This window comes from Phyllostomus hastatus, unplaced genomic scaffold, assembly GCF_019186645.2.
Source record: "Phyllostomus hastatus isolate PE091 unplaced genomic scaffold, TTU_PhHast_1.1 phas_scaffold_1066, whole genome shotgun sequence".
NCBI lineage: Eukaryota > Metazoa > Chordata > Mammalia > Chiroptera > Phyllostomidae > Phyllostomus > Phyllostomus hastatus.
In genome coordinates this window covers 13,273,372-13,288,789 of record NW_025334004.1, presented here as the reverse complement: position 1 = coordinate 13,288,789, position 15,418 = coordinate 13,273,372, and the positions used below count along the sequence as shown (strand labels likewise).

The window sequence follows — 15,418 nt, the reverse complement described above, 5'->3', positions numbered from 1 at the left end:
AGGCTGGGACCTTCCTGGAAAAATCTCCTTGCCCCCAACACTTCTACTCCCCCTGCCCCACATCTGGGTAGACGCCCTCACTCACGCCTCTCAGCTCTCCTTCCCCAGTTCCTCTCACTCCCTTCAGCCCCTGTTCTACCACACCCTGCAGCAATGCCCTCTTCACCATGCCCCTCCCCCAACTTTGCTTATGGGGGCTGTCCCTGGACAGACCCTCCAGGAATGGTGCAAGGCACCATTTTCCATCCACCCTCCTCCCATGAGAGCTGAGCTTCAGGGAAGGGGCACCCAAGAAGGCAGCCACAGGAGTGGTGCAGGCTCAGTGAGTCTCACTCTCTCTGAGACAAGAGTTTTTTGGTGTTTACACAAGTAGGAGTTTCACCTCTCTTTGGTTTCAAGTCTGGCTCCCAATGGGAGGTGAGGGGTTGGGAAGAGCTCAAGCTCCAGCTGCCCTACCAGACCCTAAATGCGGCCTCTGCCTCTCCAATCCACACAGCGTAACCCAGCTGCTCTCAGACTGGGAGGGTCTGAGCTCTGAGGAGCAAGGAGAGCCCGGTTCCTCTGAAGAGATGTGGGGGTGCTGTAGCTTATCTCTCTGAAGCTAGCCTCTCTGGTTCCTGCCATAGCCTGTCCTCCTGTTCCTCTTTCCTTAGGGACAAGGTCCCTCCTTTCTCTGGGGTGGGGTAGGTTCTTAACACTGGTCTTCTCTGTGGGTTGGTGTGGACCAGGGTGGCTTTGTCTGAGTGACTGACATGTCACTCTGGTTCTGGGCTCCAAGTTTCCATGGAAACCAGGGCAGGCTCTTCCAAGCAGTGTCAGCTGGCTGGGGGTGGGCTGGGGCACTGAGGGCGTTGCTGAGGCTGAGTGCTTCCCTGGGCATAGGTTTGGGTGGGTAGGCCTTGTGGAGGGGCCATGACATACAGTGGGGTGTACACAAGGGACACTTTTGCAAGCTCTCTCCCTAAGTTGCTTATGAAGGAGGGTCAGGGACCAACTGCTGCTCTAGGAAGAGATTGGGATAGAATAGCAGTGGTTTGCGGGGAGGGGATGTTGGGTCTCCTCCCACCCCCAGCCTCAGACTAAAGACCACTCAGCAGCTCACCCACAATTTAGTTACCCCCATATAAATTAGGCAGCTGCACCATTGTCACCTACCAGGCACCATTCCTGCCAGGGTGGAGGTGGGGTAGCTTCCCTGGCCAGTGGGGGGCACGTGAGGGGGGTAACCAGGCAGAGTGGTGCTCGCCATGTCACGACCTGGAAAAACACAAAGGGGAAGGCATGAGGCCTGGAAGAGAGGGGCCTGCATCTACTCACACCAGGGCACTCCTTGGAAAGAGAACCCTTGGAGAAGAAAGAACTGTGTGTAGACACACAGGGATGCATGTGATGAGCAGGCCTGAGTGTGCCTTTATGAGTGTGCAAGCTCGTTACCTAAATGTCTGTCCTATGATTGGCTGTGTATATGCTCCTTGACTTTCTCTGTGCATGTGTGTGCATGCATTGGCCTTTGCTTGGTATCTCTTTGTAGCCCAAAGCCAGATGGAGAAGGGAGGGAGGATGACCTGGTTTCATTCCCACTTCCCAGCAAGATACTCAGCTGTGGTCTCTCCAGTAGCCAAATGGACCTCTATGATTTTGCTCGCCTCTCTTCTCTGCTAACACCCCATCTTTCCTACAGGCTTGAAGAACACCCCCGCACCCCTACATGGGCTGATGGGTCTTTCTTGTCCTCTCCAAGTGGTGCTGCAGGTGCTGGGCCTGGTAGGTGTGGAGAGCGGAGGCCCAGCCAGTGGGCTATTTTGCTGTTAGTGTTTATGGCATTTAAACGATAGAAAAGCATCTCTGATGCGAATCAGGAGCTTTTGAGCCAATAGTGCAAGTGGATCAGATCAAGTTCCAAAATCTGCTCCCCCCACCAACTGCTGGACATTTGTCTTGGGAGTCCTCTCTTAGCTAGAAGAGTGGGAGGCAGGGCTTCCCTTAGTGTCTTAGAGTAAAGGCAAAGCGAGTCGATATTAGGGAAATACCCATGGCCCACAGACATCTCTGCAACACAGCTGCACCTGAGTGGCCGCCCTTCCTTGCCTGTCCCCTCCATCACCATGAAAGGGTCACCACGTCCCTTTGCATTTTAGCATGCCCCAATGACCATAATTTGCCCTCTTCCCCCTCTTAGACTTTCATGCTCTCAAGACTACTTCACACTCTCCTGGGTCTTCTGGATCCCATTCATCCTCTCCAGATTCCCTTTATCCTTCTCTTCATCCAGTGCCACTCTCCCACTCTAGTGCCTCTGTCCAACCCTGGGAAGGCAAGGTGTGGCTGGAGGAAGTTACAGAACTATGCAATCTGGCTCAGTATGCTTTCTGTTCATCAGTTGAACATCCTCATCCTCCTAATGGCTATTCCAAAGTGCCTCTCTCTTTCTCTCTCTCTCTCTCTCCTTATACCTTCCTTCCTTCCTCCCTTCCTCCCTCCTTGCCACTCTACCCTTGAAACTGACCTCACCTCTGATTTTTAGGAAACCTGTGAGTTTCCCACTCCTCACTTTAACATGTGAGTGATTTGTCTTTCCTACCCTCAGCAAAACAGAGATACAGTTCAGATTTTTGTATTTCTAGCTTCCTGCTGAACATTTTCATTAACTGTCCCACTGTCACCTCAGACTCGACAAGAATAAAAGATGATTCATCATCCGCATAATCATTCCACCAACAACCTACTTGAAGGCCATCGGATCAAAAATACTGGAGTCCTTCTAAACATGGTCTTTTTCCTTTCCCTTTATATGAAGTCAGCCACTAAGTGTGGTCAATTCCTCTTAGCAATGGCTGTCACATCTGTCCCTTCTCCATTTCCTCTGCCACCTCCATAGCTCAGCTCCTAAAAACTGCTCTTGGTTTGCCACAACATTTTTCTTGCATGTATTCCCTGCCTCTCCATTCTTCCCCCTCAGTTCTCTCCCAAATGTGAATGCTTGGCTTGTCTTCATGAAACATGGCTCTCATCACTTCCCTTGTAAAAACCATCATTGATTCTCTGTAGGCTACAGTTGGACTCTAAACTCTGGCAGGCTTTCACAGCCTCCCAAGGACTCCTCCCCAGCCAGCTCCCTCAGCTATGACTTGCCTCTCTCCTGGTTCAGTTTGAGCGCTTTTGCTGGCTTGTGTGCTGTGAAACCTCTGTGCTTTTGCCATACCGTTTTCGTCCTCTTACTCACTGTTTCCTTTTCCTTCTAGCTCAAGCCTTAAAATCCCTACTGTTTCTACCCATCAGAGAAGTTTCCCTCTCCTAAACTTCTAGAGTATCTGCGCTCCATGGTTTAGCATGTCTTTACATTTCATAACGCACCAGCCCTGTAGCTTCGTGTCACGGCTTGCTTCTACACACAGATCATAATCAAACCAACAGCCCTGCCTCCTGTGCTATCTTGCACAGCTGAGAAATGGTAGATGCTCAATAAATACTTTTTTATTCCTTTTCTATCACTCCATGCATTTATAGACAACAAAAGCCATAGAGTGGGTTATATTGTCTTTTAATTGTTTCATAGGTGTTGGTCTCCTTTGAAGAGGTAAAGCCTGGGACAGATGTCAATGTTCGAATCTGCCTTTTCTCTAAAAATAGTTTGAACAATGGATTATGAATTTGTATAGGTTGAGGCGAAATTTATAGTAAGGGACTCTTATATTGTGACTCAGCTTTATCACGTAATAGAATGATTTCCCCCTAACCTATCTGCTCTAGCTAGTACCTGACATTTGAAAACTCAAGAGTCAACAACAGGGTAGAACTGTTGGACAAGAGATCACTTCAGGCTCCCAGAGAGAGCAGGCAGAATCTGTGTTTACTTTGTTGTGGGTTTTCTTTCATGGACTTCTATTGTCAATGAATGATGTACTCCTGACCGCTTCTCAGAGGAGTGGACCTGAAGTGGGCAATGACAGCCAGCTTTCTCAGTTCCTAGAGAGGTGAATAATATGGCATTTACTGGTCAAAAAAGGCCCAAGAGAGGGGAGAGTTAAAGAGGATGTAGAGGTTTTGAAATTAGAAAGAGGTAGAAACGTAATTCCTCTTGGTTTTGCAATCTTAACATCTACAAAGCAGTCAGGAAAAGAGGTATGCTCCTTTTTTAACAAACAGGAATTTAAATGCCTCTGAATTCTGATTTTCAGCTGCACGGTTCCTACATCTGGCCACACACGAATTCCTTGTCATCTAAGGTCTTCTCACATGACATCACACTGGACTCCCGAGGCTGGGTGACTGGAAAGGTGTTTCCAGCTAGCCCGGGAGTAACCCTGCTGCACTGTTCATTTCCACTGGCTTCTTCCCTTGCCAACTGCCAACATATAGCAACTTTTGTATGCTGAAAGTCATACAGAATTACTGGTTGAAAGACATATTTCCAAAGTCTGTTTTAAACATAGACTCTGTGAAGTGCTGTCCAGGTACCTGCGGTCAAGGTACCTGCCTATTTATTTTTTCCTCAAAATGGATTTTTTAATTGAGGTAACACTGGTTTATAACATTATGTAAGTTTCACATATAGGTATACGAAATTTAGGTGTATATATAAGTTTCAGGTACACAACATTAAAATTCGATACCTGTATTTATCTAAAACACACACACACACCTGTTTGAAAAGATCTATGCACTTTTATATTCACTGCAGCATCAGCTACAATAGCCAGGACATGGAAACAACCCACGTGTTCATCGACTGATGAACGGATAAAGAAGATGTGACATACATACAATGGAATAACTACTCAGCCACACACAAAGACGAAATACTGCCATTTGTGAGAACAGGAATAGACCTTAAGGGCATTATGCTAAGTGAAGTCAGACAGAAAAGGAAAAAAATTGTATATTTTCACTCATATGTGGAATATAAAGCAAAAGAAGACAGGAAAAAAAGTGAACAAACAAAACAAAAACCAGCTCATAGGTATAGACTGATTGGTAGTTATCAGGCATTTTTTTTAATAATTTTTTTTAAAGATTTTATTTATTTATTTTTAGGGAGGGAAGGGAGGGAGAGAGAGAGAGAGAGAGAGAGAGAGAGAGAGAGAAACATCAATGTGCGGTTGCTGGGGGTTATGGCCTGCAACCTAGTCATGTACCCTGGCTGGGAATCGAACCTGGGACACTTGGGTTCCCAGCCCGCGCTCAATCCACTGAGCTACGCCAGCCAGGGCTTCAGGCATTTTTAAAATGCGGGAGAAGAAAGCCACAACGAGGAAAAAGCACGCAAGCTTCCTGACGTTCGGCACACAGCTGTGCCTCTGCCGCACCACAGCCTGAGACAGGAGAGTCGCCACAAAGAGGGGCCCGTTCAGGACACCTGGGCCAACAAACTGCATACAAAGCACTCTCTCGGGCTTCATTAGTACACAAGTGACACCTGAAGAGCAGGAAAAAATTGACCAAACTCTTGCCAGAGCCATATATCCTTCTGGAACACCATTGTCAATAATGGAAAACACATACTGCAGGAAGTTTTCAAATTACTTAGGCCATCATACCATTTGCCCAGCAGCATTCTTTGAGCAAGCCTCTCTCAGTGAGGGAATATGAATGGGTAATGGAATCTGTGCAAGGAAGAATCGACAGAGCGCTGGGTCTTGTGTTACATCAGATGGATGGACAAATGGGAGTGGAGGGGAACTCTAAAACTGGGAGGCGGCACAGCCAGCTCCTTAAACAAGCAAAAGCTCAGAAGGAGAAAGAAACAGCTACACAGCAAAATACATCAGTTATAAAATATGTGCCAACCAACAGGAGAGAGGAAGCAGTAAAGTTTTTGCTTTGCTCACTGACAATGCCAGTAACATAAAAATAGCACCAAGACTCACAAATGGATAGAACTCCACATATTAGAAGAGGATGGGCATTTCATGTTGGATATTGCCTCCTAAGATTACAAAGTTTAGAGATGGAAGAGGATGTGAGATGACCAGTCTAACTTGCTTGTTTTAAAGTTGAGAAAAGGGAGGCACACAGTCACAGTGACTTTCCTACGGTTACACCGCTAGCAAACGACAGAGCCAAAGTGTGAAGCCACGTCTGTACCACACTATGTTTTCCTGGTAACAGGAGCCAGATACTCCCAGACGAGCCAAAGAACAGGAAAAGAAGTCATCCAACAAGCCACATCTCATACTGTCACTGCCGTCATTAAGATAAGGCAAGAAAAACAGGACACAAAGAATAAAATACTGACACCGAAAGTCTGTAGTAAAACTCCATGGTGTGGAGTATTAATCTCCTTCGAGAGTTTTCTGAAAAACAAAGAGGCTCTTCAAGAAACAGTAGTGGTTGAGATTCTTAAAGTACCCAGAAGTGTTAGAAGCACTGTACTTGATGAGGATGTCTTCCCAGTTCAACTGCAGAAGTCCCTGAAGATTCTAAAGCCAATTTCTACAGCAATCACTACATCTGAATCAGACAGTGCACTTTTGTCAGACATTCCCGACCAAATGGGCCAGATCGAATCAACTGTTTTGGAGAATCTAAGTGAAGTTGCTTTTACAAGGACAGAGAAAAGCGAAGTGAAAGGCTATTAAGAAATTGGAAATTTTCAGTCACCAGATAATGTATGCTATTTGGTCAAGACTGAGGGGTAGCCTTGTGCTTCTGCTGGCACCTAGTCTAGCCAGCGTTCACTGAGCACCTACTATACGCTGGGCACTGTCCCAAATATTTTCTGTGCATTATCTCACTTAATCCTCATATCAAGCTATGATGCTGACTATGTGTAATCACCATTTTATAAATGAGAAATTGAAAATCAGAGGCGCGAGATACTATGTCCAATAATTCATAGCTAGGACATGACAGAATCTGGACTACAGAAAAAGCAGTATACTTGGGTGATTCTAGAATGACAATGTCAGATATCATAGACCCAGAAAATAGAGAGGTGTTTGGGTCCAGGAAAGTAGCCTGGGATTATGCTAAGCAAACCCTTCCTATAAACAGAACATCTTGTCATGTCTTGTTTCTTGCATGTTTCCGGTACTTCCATTTTCCGCAGCAAGGGTTTGCTGATCCTGAAGGACTGCACAGATGTGCTTTGGGGAGTCCGTTCAAAACCACACATAAGGCCCTGGCTGGAGTAGCTCAGTGGATTGAGCATGGGCTGCGAACCAAAGTGTCGCAGGTTTGATTCCCAGTCAGGGCACATGCCTGGGTTGCAGGCCATGACCTCCAGCAACCACACATTGATGTTTCTCTCTCTCTCTCTTTCTCCCTCTCTTCCCTCTCTAAAAATAAATAAATAAATAAATAAATAAATAAAATCTTTAACAAAACCCACACATAAAATGTGATGGATACACATGTATAATATCTAGGTGACTTATTATCATATTCTCAAAAATATTTGTGGCCCAAAGATTAATACGTAGTATTTATAAAAGACTAAACACACCTCTGTTCTTTGGTGTAGAAAAGACACTGATTTGTTCAAAGCCACTTGAATTGTACTGATAAACAAAATTATACGAAGAACAGCAAAATAACACGTGAAGGAGCAGAGACGCTTATCTCGAGTCAGGAAAATGTCAGCATTCAGAAGACCAAGGAAATAATGAAAAGGGAGCTGTCCAAGCAGCCGAGATGCTGTGGCTCAGGGATGGCTCCGACAGCAAGACGTATTAGTCATAGATTTATACAGAAGTTATAGTCAATGAGTTTCGAGAGGCTCTTCCTCAGCATCTTTCTCCGAAAATGAGCACGTTTGCCATCCACTTGACACTGTGGAGGACCCTCAGGCCAGAAAACATAACTCTTGTTTCACTATCCTATCCTCCAGTTTGCCTGCTTCTCATAAGGTAATGAAAATGAGGACGTCAGATTGTTGCAAGGTGGGCGGCCCGTGGCTGCCTTTGACACAAGCATTCATACTACTTCCAAGAATACACAGTTACCACATTTGTAATTACTGCCTCAACATACCGTACACTGACATGTACTATGCCAATTATGATCACTTTATGACCAACCCAAGTTACAGAACACACTAAAGTAACAAACTTTAAGTCTGTAAAAGATTACTTAAAATGTCAGGAAAAGAGGTTTTTTGATTATTTCATTTTGTTTCTTACTTCCCAGGTTTCCCGATGCTTCCTGAGGTTTCTCCTCGAAGGCAGAAATGTCCGCGTGAGTTCCCCCAGCCCCAGCCACGCCTTGGCCCCACCGCTCCTCATCCCGAAGCCTGTCTTCTCCGGGTTCCAGCAGAGGGGGCTGTGCCTACAGCTCGGAGTGGCTGCTCTCCTAGCCGGTCTGGCTTCCAACAAACAGTTGGACCTTTAATTCAGTCCCTGGTGTATCCTAGGCAGATCTGTGTGGGCTCAGTAAGGTCTTTGCCTCCACAGCCAACTGGCTGGGCACAACCAGGCATGCTGTTCACACCCCTTCTCCTCACAGCACGTGGCCTTCATCTGGGCCATGGCAGTCTGCTGGCCTAGAGAAGGCTTCCTTCTAACTCAGCCGGACGATGGATGGAGCTGCAGCCTCAGCATCCCGGGATAAGGCTAGGGAGCATGGGGGAGAATCATGTTTTCAGAAAGCTAATAGGGAACTTGGCTACCTTGTAGTCTAACTCCTTCACTTTCCGGAGGAAGAAACTAAGGCCCAGAGAGGGGGAGTCATTCTAGCCCTTTCCTCATTTCACTTCCCCACGATGCCTTCTCTGGCTCTATTAGCACATTGCAAATGAAGATTGGAGTTGGGCAGGTGCTGGCTCTCTGGAAGGCTGGGGCCCAGGCTCACCGATGGGCTCAGAGCAAGAGGGACCCTCCTGCTGGGTGGGCAGAGGTTAAGCCTGTTTGCACAGTCTCCCAATACTCCAGCTCTCCCAGTTCCTCTCTGGCTTTATTTTGTTCTCTGAGAGCACTGAATTGTCAGCTCTAATCCTTCCGAAAGCGCAGCGTTTTTCAGGCGCTCTGTGTAAGTGAAACCCTAATCCCAAGGAAAACGGCCACTTAAGCTGCTGGAGCATTAGGCTGCTCTCCGAGCCTGCCCAGGATTTCCTCCCTCCTCGCCTGCCAGCCCAGCCGCCACGGGGAGGAGAGGGAAGGATTCCGCTCTGAAGGCGTGCAAAGCCCTCTCAGAAGTAACAATGGTGGCAGGGCTTGCCTCCCAAAGCTCAGGGTTGAAAAAGTGCTGGCATGTGTGTCCTGAGGCTACAGCTAAGGTGGGGGAAGGGAGGATTCTGGTCACCCTCGGGAGGGAGTAGGGGGTCTTCCTGTCACCTTGGGGGATGGCTGGCTCTTTGGGGGAAATAGGCTTTCAGGTGCTGCCTAGGGGGCTTTGAGGCCACCGGGACATTTCTAAGCCTTTGGTCCCTGTACATACCTGTAATGTTCATTGGAATGCCACAGTTGAGGCATTCTGGTCATTTAGAAAATGTCGGGTTGGCTGACTTGACTTTTACTTAGCCAACCTTTTCTTCATAGAAAGTGCCCGATAATGGAGTAAACAAGCTTAGTGCTGGGAGATAGCCCTTTGGAGAACTCTCCTTTGGAACACCCCAAGTGTCTCTAAACATCTACAGCAGCCTAAACATTCCCTATAACCTAGCTAATCACGAAAGCAGTACCCAGGTTTGCTACTAGGTAATCCTTTGTTGGCCTGAGTTGGCTACTACATGTACTTGAAACAAAGATCACTGATTTCTTGAAAGTATTTAGACTCAGATTTAAATGAGGCCTCTCCCCCAGATCTCTAAATGGGTTGGTGAGACCACGCTGTGGAGGGCCAAGCATAGTCCACCTGGCATGCTGAGACTTTGGGTCTCCTGGATGGAGGAAAGAGATGAAGGGAAGAGTTGAGAAGAAAGGTCCAAGGTAATAGGCCAAATCTGAACTCAGCTTAGAGGACCATAGAATTACATGGTCTTTGCTAAGGTGCCTAGGAACCCTTCATACTTCCCCATGCCTCTCCTCCACTCTGCAGCTCCATTAGCAGCCCCAGGTGTTTCTGCCCAAGGCGCCCTGCTGGGAAAGGCAGGCAAATGGGAAGGCTGATGGGCACAGACATGGAGCTGGCGGTTGGGGTGGTACAGCTTTTATTCTGCTCAAATTTGACCTGACTCTCCCAGTCCCAGAGTAGATTAATGCCTCTTCTTTTCAATATCCCTTCCCTCTAGAGGTGGATGGGATAAAGGAGGAAGAAAAAGAGCCCTGATCCAATGACTCCCTAGGCTGCAGGCCCAGGGCACCTGCATTATCAGTCACTGTCTCATTGCTATGGAAATGCCCCCATAATTAAATCAGAGCTGAGGTCTGGTGGCTGGAGGTCCTTGGGGATGTGACTGGAGGCCTTAGGGATGTTCGGAAGAAGCTAGCTTCTTTCCATTGGGCCTTCTCAGCTTAAATGAAGGGTCCAGGGCCTGGGGGCGCTGAGGAGAAACCCTCTGGCTTGCTTAGGCCTCCACAGTAAAGGGCTCTCTGACTCCCGCGTGTTGGTGTTGCCCTAGTCCTCTCTCCTTTCAAGGTTGGAGAGGAACTCTGATGCCTGTGCCCTAAATTCCTCTAGCTAATCAGGGGCTTTGAGCAGACAGACAAGACGAGGAGACTCCCAGCCTCCTTCAGAAACATTTCTCAGCCTTTATTGCCCTCTCCTCCCTCGAGGGGCTGGCCAAGGGCTAAGCTGTTTGTTTTATGGAGGAAAATGCAGTCGCATTGGAAGGGAGTTGTTAACTACAGGAAAGAGGCAGTTCCTGGAGGTCCTCAGGACTCCCTGAGTGGGAGGAGGAGGGTTTCCCAGGGTCCATGCTTCTATCTGCTAAAAGGCCACTTTGCTGGCCATCCCAGACATGGGAAAGGAATCCGAGCTGCCAAGGGCTCACAGCCCCTTCTCAGAAGCTGAGCCCACACTGTTCCCCCAGGACTCCAGGTCCCGGCAGCCAGCCCCTGATTTTCTCTGAACTTTACCCTACTGGCCTCCCCACCTCTGCTCACACTTGCATCTTCTGCTCCTTATCCCTGCCTTGGCTACCTCCCTCCTGGGCAGCAGCCACCTCTCCTTCTGGTTCTTAGCTCTAGACTCCTTTAGAGAGACACTCTCTCTCTAGGCAGCAAGAGAAGTTTCTCCCAAGCTCTTGAATAAAACTTTCTTCCCACCGGGGCGGGAAAGCTAACAAGGCCTTCCCCACCCCCACCCCCACCCCCTGCCCACTGGGGAGAAACACACTGCCCTTGTCCCGATTCTCCAATGTTCAGAAAAAAGACGATTCTCTGCTGAGACCTAGCTGTCTGGGAGCTTGGACAGCAGGCAGCAGGCTCCACTTCAAGGGCTGCTCGTGGCTCCTCCCTTTCCATGGCTCCTGAACCCCGGAACAATAAGCTATAGGTGTGGTCTTCTTTTACCCTTTATTATCTCTGCTTTGTCTCAGTTTGCTGAGCAGTGGTGGGGGAGGGCAAGTTTGATCTAGATCTGTGATAATCATAAAACCATACTTCTCTTTTCTCCTCTTTAGAATAGTAAACATACTTATTTTATAGTTGCTTTGGATTGTTCTATGATCTCCAGTGCTTGGGGGTGTTCACTGCCCTGTTTATTGCCTTTGCGGACTCTCCCTCATGATAGTTTGTTGATGTGAGGTGTGTAATTTTTTTTATAGTGGTGGGTTTTTTTTCTCCCGTGGGAGTCCCAGGTGCCCCAGATTGGGGAATGTCTCTGCAGAGAAGGTTTGTCCTTGTTCCTGCTGGGGTTTCTGAGTTGGTTACTATCCTGGACAAATTTGTATGTAAGTTGGCTGGGAGTTCCTGCCACACACTCATGAGATACATTTGAACTGTGAACCAGGGTCAATATCAGGGTCTTCATTTCTCTTGGAGACTTTTCCCCCCTCACTTGCTTCCCGGGGCCAGTGGGGTGAGTTTCTGTACTTCCTTTTGTTGAACAGTGATGTCCTGCTCTGTTCTTCGCTTTACACAGGGCGGTGTCCATTCTAGCTTCCTGCTTCCCTTGGACTCGGGGTCACACCTCCCGTCTGGTGCGTTACAACGCCAGCCTCCCCCGTCAGGGTTTACCTCCAGTGCGTCTCTCACTACCACTCTGGCTTTGGGTTTCCCTCTGTTTCTGGTACCAGAGAGTGAGACTTGGTTGTGTATTAACAATTCTAGTTGCTATATTTTACCCAGCTGTGTTTGGCCAGTTTCACCTGCCTCGTTTCTGGCTGCAGTCTCATTCCTCCATTCCCTCTCTGGGACTAAAATGAGGTGGTGAAAACCACGCAGGCACAGAGCTCCCCCGTGCGTGGCAGTCATGCCCACTAAAGGCCAGCGAAGCCCACTCAGTGCAGCAGCTCTGGGGACCAGTGAATTCCTCGGCTTCTAGTGTGGGCACAGACAGCCCGTGCACGAGCCCCTGACTTTCTCCAGTGCCAGTTCGTTCCATTTGGGTGCCAGGGTAGAGAGCCCGCTCTCACCTTCAGGGTAGACTTGCACCAGGCCAAGGGACACTCTAAGTGGTCTGAAGCATCTCCAAGAGACTGAGGGAACCCTGAAACTAGTACTCATCTTCTCCCAGCTCAACATTAATGCCAGCGTCCCCTCATGCTCCTCTATGTCTGCACACCTGGCCAGGCACAGGAAGGGAGGGTTCGAGGTGAAAAGGCCACTGGGAGGAGGGACTCTTTTTACCAGTGGTAAGAGAGTTGAAGGAACGAAGGCACCAACTCACAGCTGGAGCCAGAGTCCTCACGGAAGAGTCCCTGATCCAGAGGTCCCTGGGACTACGGAGGGGCTGATGGCGACCCCTTGGGGAGTCCTTCGGAAGAATAAGAAGTTAGAAGAAAGTACCAGCCACAGCCAGCCAACCTGAGGAAGCCTCGGGCCAGAGTGCCCCAACCTCCTCTCTCATCTGGCTGGTCCCTTTTTCCTTATCACTTAGGAGCTACTCGGCTCCGTTCCAGACCAGCAGCCTAGAGCAGTGGGCTGGAGAGAAGAGATGCCGCTGAGCTAGAGCAGCCCAGCGGCAGAAGAGAAAGTGGGTGATAAATTTAAATAACCAGCTTGACTTGGCAGCTTGCTGAGTTGTGATGCAGTGAAATTAAAATCTCGGCAGAACTTGCAAACACTACCCAGAAAAATTGGTCTCTCTCCTTGGTTCCATGATGGAAGGTGGGGAGGGCAGCTATCGGGCCGAGCCGCGGCCTCTGGCAGCCACCCTTGCTTGCAATGTGATTAGCTGTGTCCTGGCCCACTGGGCCCCACTCTCCCCTCCACACAATAGTCCAAGCTCCTCTCTCCTCTCAGTCCTGACCTTGTGGAACAGCTGTATCAAGTGGCTGGTGAAGTTTGAAATCAGCCTCCAGTGCCAGGAGGTGGCAGGAATATCAATAAGGTCGGCTCTTCAAGTTGGGCTAGGGCATTCCGGGCTGCTTTCCTCAGGACCCTTTGCAAACCCAGAGGTTTGCAGCCTCAGCTTCCTGTCCCCAGGGAAGACGAGCTGGGTGCCTGGCATGTGGAGGATGAAGAGGGCTCCTCGAGCACCAGGGCACAGAGGATGCCCCCTGCCCTCTCACCCTGAGCACATGCCTGGCCAGAATCGCCGATCTGAACGGGCCTCCCTGTCTCCTCCTTCACCAAAGCTCTTCACACTCTCCAACCAAATCAGCTTTTTGAGAATCTTTGCAGAGGATTTCTGCAAATACACCACCGTCTCTCCCACATCCCAGCCACGCTTGGAGCCTGGTTCTCCAAGACGCCTGCATCTTTCTACAGAACTCTTGGGCCTGCTCTCCCTGTGTCGCTGCCTGCTGCTCCCCTCGAAGTCCTGGCCTGAAGGCCAACATGCTGGACCTGCTGCTGAGATGGCCCACAAAGTCTCTGGGCACTGCCCCACTTCTCACCTTGACAGTACCTTCAGCAAATTCTGTTTGTCCCCATAATAAACACATCATGAATCATTCATCTTTAATAGATTATGCAAATTAGGAGGACATAAAATCAACAAAGATCAATAACTGCAGCCGTTTAATTGCCAGCAAAAACATTTTAAGAATGAGCAGCCCTTTCTCGGGTAATGGCACCATTCATCCAAACATTGGATCTTGGCCTAAGTGTAGAAAAATCATTCCCGGCCCCCACCCCCTTCTTCCTCCCCTCCCCCACCTCTCCACACACTTCTCTCTTTTTGGTAATTTCCAGTTTCTGAGCGAGTTTCCCCGTCATTACCACTGGTGAACAGCTCCGAATGTTAATGGTTCTGCTTTTGTTACTCCTCGCTTGATTGAAATGTCGCATACAGATTGAGATGTTAGTGCTAACTTGCCACCTGGGAATGTCAAGCTGGGTCTGAAATGAACTTTTCTCACACTTGGATCCAGATGGATCAGCCGGAGATGTTCCCAGGCTGAGCTGGGACCGTTCCAGGGCCATGGGGGGGAGGCGGGTAGGGGAGGCTCAAGGTGGAGGGACTTTCTACACCAGCACCGAGTTCTCCTGCAGCAGGAGCCCTGCCCCAAGTTCCATCGCTCCTGCCCAGGAAGCCCCCGCCCTCTGGACTGTGTCCCTGGGCCATGGGAAGCACAGCCGGAATCAGAGCAAAGCCTCCCGGGCTCTTTCACCAACTACTTAGGGTGCACCCCCTTTGGGAAGTGACCGCTGAGCTCTCAGCAGATTAGGAGGAAGGAGGCCTGGACTGGGCCATCTCTCTGGCTTGAATCAGGACACCTAGCACAGCTCAGAGAGCTTCTGAGCTGAGCTAAGGAGAGCTCGTGCCAAGGGTCAGTTGATAATAGGCTGTGACCTGATCCAGCTAAGGCTGTCACTCCCAAAGCCCTGATCATACAGTTCTCTGACACTTCCAGAACTCAGCCTCTGATTGTCTAGCCAAAGAGCCCGACTTTGTCCAGGCCAGAAGCAGTTGTACCAGCACGCTCCTTAAGGAGAACCTGGGGACACTAACAACAGGGCTGTCCCGGCCCCATCCCGGGGGAGGCTGGGTGGCCACGTGCGGCCCCTCTCAGGCCTGAGCCATACTCAGATCAGCTCCAAGTCAGCACCAGGGCCCTGTCTCTCAGCGAGCGGGGCTGGGCCTGCTCCCAGTCTTTGCCACTGGCTGTGATGCTGGATGCTCGCTGCCCTGCTGCCAGGTCCCTAGGCTGCCTCTGCTCGCCTTGCTCGGCAGGTAACGCCTCAGTGTCTCCCAATCCCCACCGAGACCCTTCTTAATCATTCTGTCTCCTAAGGAACAAACGGCACATTGGCTTTAGTGTCTCCGGAATAATTAGGTGAATTTTAATAACACCTCAATGTGTGTCTCTCCCACTTGGGCACTTTCCTGGCCTGGAAACACTTCTGCAGTGCCAGGCGCCTTCCACAGACGGCAGCTCTGAGGCCTAGAGCTCCATTGGCTGGGCCCTGCCCTGTGCCACACCTCGGCCTTCTTC

At 49.3% G+C, this 15,418-nt stretch overlaps 1 protein-coding gene across 4 annotated transcripts in view; it reads right to left on the bottom strand.

Moving 5' to 3' along the window:
- PAX2 (paired box 2) overlaps positions 1-15,418 on the bottom strand; it is an 87,310-nt gene that overhangs the window by 3,038 nt on the left and 68,854 nt on the right. For all 4 annotated transcript variants that reach the window (XM_045854537.1, XM_045854536.1, XM_045854539.1 and 1 more), the window contains one exon: positions 1,156-1,257. In XM_045854537.1, coding sequence (XP_045710493.1) covers positions 1,156-1,257 — 102 coding nt within the window. The remainder of the gene's footprint in view (positions 1-1,155; positions 1,258-15,418) is intronic.